Raw genomic sequence first — 4,071 nt, forward strand, 5'->3', positions numbered from 1 at the left:
CAACTCTTTTTTTTTTTTTTTGAGACAGAGTTATGTTCTTGTTGCCCAGTCTGGAGTGCAATGGCACTATCTCGGCTCACTGCAACCTCTGCCTCCGGGGTTCAAGCGATTCTCCTGCCTCAGCCTCCCAAGTAGCTGGAATTACAGGCGCCCGCCACCATGCCCAGCTAATTTTTTGTATTTTTAGTAGAGACAGGGTTTCACCATATTGGCCAGGCTGGTCTTGAACTCCTGACCTCAGTTGATCCGCTCGCCTTGGCCTCCCAAAGTGCTGGGATCACAGGCGTGAGCCACTGCACCTGGCTGCAACTTCTTTTTTTCTAAATGTTGCAGTCGTCAGTTCTCACTACTCTGGCACACACATATCCTAGATAATCTGAATTGCTCTTCTAGCTCCAATGCCAAGTATATTGATGGTCCTCAAACTTACACCTCTATTTCATCTCTATTTGGATGTCTATTTAACATCCCAAACTTAGCCCCTGTCCCAAACCTACTTCTCCTTAGTCTTCTCCATTTTCTCCTTTTCTACCCCAGCTGGGAACCAGTCCATCAGAAAATCCTAGCATCTCCAAGAATCCCACCACTTAACACTGCTGTTACTAGTCCAAGCCACCATCTTCTCAACTCTGGACTACTGATTGACCTCCTAACCATTCTCCCTGCTTCCTTCTGATCCCCTGTAGTCAATTTTTTTACATAGCTGCCAAAGGAATTATTTTAAAACATACATCATATCATATATCTCTCCTGCTCCAATCTTCCAGTAGCTCCCTATCATACTTTGTAGAAAATCTAAACTCCTTGCCACAGCAACAAGACCTCACAGGGTGTGGTCCCTAGCTACTTCTCCATCCCCATTTATCTCAAGTACTCCACTGGTGGTCCTATTGTTCTCCAGATAAGCCAGGTACACTCCTACCTGCACATGGTGTTTGCTCTGCCTGGAATGCTCCTCTCACAAAGCTTTTTGAAATTTACTTCCTCAATTTATCAAGACCTCTGGCTAAACAGGTCTTGATAAATCAAAACCTATTTATCTCTGCTCCTTCCCCGGTCATCCTAATTTAAGAGGTAGCTCCAATCATTTTGTACATTTTTATCCTACTTTTTCTTCATATCCCTTACCACCATCTGACATTATTTGCCAATTTTCTTTCGTTACTATTTATCTCCTCCACTAGAATGTAGCTCCATGAGGAGCAAGGCCTCTGTCCTCCTTATTCACCTTTGTATCACTGGTATCTATTACAGGGCCTGTTTATGGTAGAAATTCAAATACTGGTTGAATAAACACATTACTTCTAATCGCTATTAAAAGATTAACTGAAAGCATTAAATTTGTAATTCAAAGTAAAATTATAAATTTAAAACCATATAATATAAAATGAAATATATTCTAGGTCTCTCAAATAATCATGACGTAGAAGTTTATCTCCTATTTTTTATTTATGAGTTGCACTTTTTAAATTTTTATCATTTAAAAGAATTCTAGAGCCTCTGCCTATAAAAAAATTGTTCAAACATACAAAATAATAATCTTTGATTAGACTTCGTTTTTTCAGTATTCCTACAGAATTCCAGAGTTTTTTCCTTCTTCTTTAATGAGTATTTCAAGTATATATATCTCAGATATATATAAAACTGAGTCAACACTGAATGTATTAAAAATATTTCTTAAAATCAATCTATCTCTTATTTCATCATCAAGAAAATCTAATCAATTCATAATGTTAAAAATAGCTGCAAGTCTACATTTTTAGAAGGAAAGACTATAATTAAACATAAGATTTGTGAACCCATCACAAGCCTGTTTAATTCTTTTAATTCAAATTATGCTATAAATTCTGAGCAGGTGTGCCAAATTATTGAAATGCAAATTGACCAGCTGCATTTTTAAGAAACCCATCATAAAATGTGGATGGTGCCCAGTAATTTACAAGTCTTATACCTGATTTTATTTTACTTAAACTCTAAGGATGAAAACAAGTCTCCGGCAAAAATGTATCTGCAATGATTTAGCCTCTAAACAGAATTAACTTATTATAACAGCCAAAATCTTGTCCATCTCTAGATAGAGGACAGGCAGGTGGATTTGTTTCAAATGCTTACAAAGATAGAGGCATGAGGATTCATGGCTTTTAATAGAAATCTCGCTCCATGGGTTTGTTGACACATCAATTTTAACATGTACCATGTATTCTGTTGTCAAAGTAACTGGTACTTCATTACTTAGTGTTTTTTGAACTCATAGTTTATTATAGAAAATGAATGTCTACACTTCTGTGCCCATCTTCTTTTTGCCCTTGTAAAAGGATGAAAGGATACAGTAGGTATAAATTGAATGTCAATGAAAAAGATGACTGTTAAAATTTGAAAGTAGCCATATTTTAGAGATTTAGATTATAAAAGGCCAACTTTTCTTCTCATTTTACACATAATATACAGTTATTTAAAAACTGCAAACACAAATTTATTGTATATATCTTTTCAGAATTTAAAAGTCTCTATATCGCTCCACTCTTTCGGGTAAAAATGATTCATTCTTGTGAAAAATTATATCATTCATAGCTAATCGGTGTAGACAGAAGGAGAGAATGAGAAATTCACTCTCTGGAACCACAGTGAAATATAATATCTGATTCAGGCAATCGTGGATCTTAAAACCCCAAAGAATCATCCCAGAGGTTACTTGCTAATCACAATGTGAGATCCTTTCTTCATAACTGAGATACTTAGTGTCACCACCATATCCAAGTGCTCAAACTTAACATTACTAATGGTGATAGCATATCCCTTCTAACGAGATGTAATATGAAGTCACAGCATCATCTTAGAAGTACTCTTGCCATAAATGTCTAACCTAAATCATGCACCTAAACTCTCAGTTTGCAGAACATACTCGTATAAGTTAATATTCTTATAAGTTACATGTCACCATAAGGAAACAGGAAAATCCTAGCCTTTTCTTTTCAAAATATCAATGTCATTTTAAAAGATGGGGGATAACTGTCGATTGCGAGAGGCTAAAAAGATATAACAACGAAATGTAATTTATGAACCATGATTGGGTCCTCAGTCAAAAAACTATACAAAAAAAAGACACATGGGAAATAATTAAGAAGCCTTCAACGTGCTAAAGAATTGAAGGGTAAATTATCATGATGTCGATAACTTACTTTCAAATGATTCAGCAAAATAAGAATAGAATTATATATGCAAATATGTATGTGCAAACACATACATGCAGAGACAGATCCAAGTAGGCCACCTGCTAATTAAAGGTGGCCAGTTCATGGATAATCAATATCCCAGACTCTCAACTTTTCTATACGCTTGAAAAAAATTCAAAATAAAAAGTCGTTAAACTTTTGCATTTTATGTTCAACATTTACAGTACCTGGTTCTTGAATGACATCTACCTTCCCCACACTGATCTGAAGCATTTCACCATTCTTTGCAAAAGTCTCCCATTCTGAATCAGTCTGCTGGCAGGATGGACACCATGGGGCATAACTATAAGAGAAGAACAAGAATTATATTGATAAACATACAGAAGAAATCTGCAAAACAAAATAGAGAAATCAAGTATTTAAATTAAAAAATAAATTCTAAAAAGGGGAATTATAAAAGGAGGCTTTTCCAAAGTCATTTGACATAGAAAAACAGAAGCACACTGTCCCCACTAGGATTTAATGTATGAATGTCAATTCTATAGGAAAAAATTTGGCCAAAGTTTGAGAATATTTCCAATAATTATTATCCATAAACATTTTATTTCAATGCTATTCGTACAATTTTTTTTCTCTCCAGACAGTTTTTGATCTTTGAGGGTAAGCACTCTTTTTAGTGTCCCACTAAAGGAGAACAATTTTCACAGGGTGCCCCTAAACTAGCCAAACCAGTTTCAAATCCATCAGAGCTACAGATCTGATGGGCAGAGACCAGATCTGTTGCTTGAGCATCCTCAAGAATGTTTCCAAAATCTGTGGTAATTTTGAAACATTCTGAAAAGGAAAGTAGAAGCTATCGGCCAAACCAGCTCTATCCAACACTTTCTTAAATTTAGCA

General features: G+C 35.5%; 1 protein-coding gene across 4 annotated transcripts in view; it reads right to left on the reverse strand.

Moving 5' to 3' along the window:
* TMX4 (thioredoxin-related transmembrane protein 4) overlaps nt 1–4,071 on the reverse strand; it is a 43,941-nt gene that overhangs the window by 28,183 nt on the left and 11,687 nt on the right. For 2 of the 4 annotated variants that reach the window (XM_011998582.1, XM_011998566.1), the window contains exon 2: nt 3,401–3,516. The exons of the other annotated variants lie outside the window; for them this stretch is intronic. In XM_011998582.1, coding sequence (XP_011853972.1) covers nt 3,401–3,446 — 46 coding nt within the window. In that variant the 5' untranslated portion in view covers nt 3,447–3,516. The remainder of the gene's footprint in view (nt 1–3,400; nt 3,517–4,071) is intronic. 4 annotated transcript variants of the gene reach the window in all.

Source organism: Mandrillus leucophaeus, unplaced genomic scaffold (genome assembly GCF_000951045.1).
Source record: "Mandrillus leucophaeus isolate KB7577 unplaced genomic scaffold, Mleu.le_1.0 Scaffold116, whole genome shotgun sequence".
Classification (NCBI taxonomy): Eukaryota; Metazoa; Chordata; class Mammalia; order Primates; family Cercopithecidae; genus Mandrillus; species Mandrillus leucophaeus.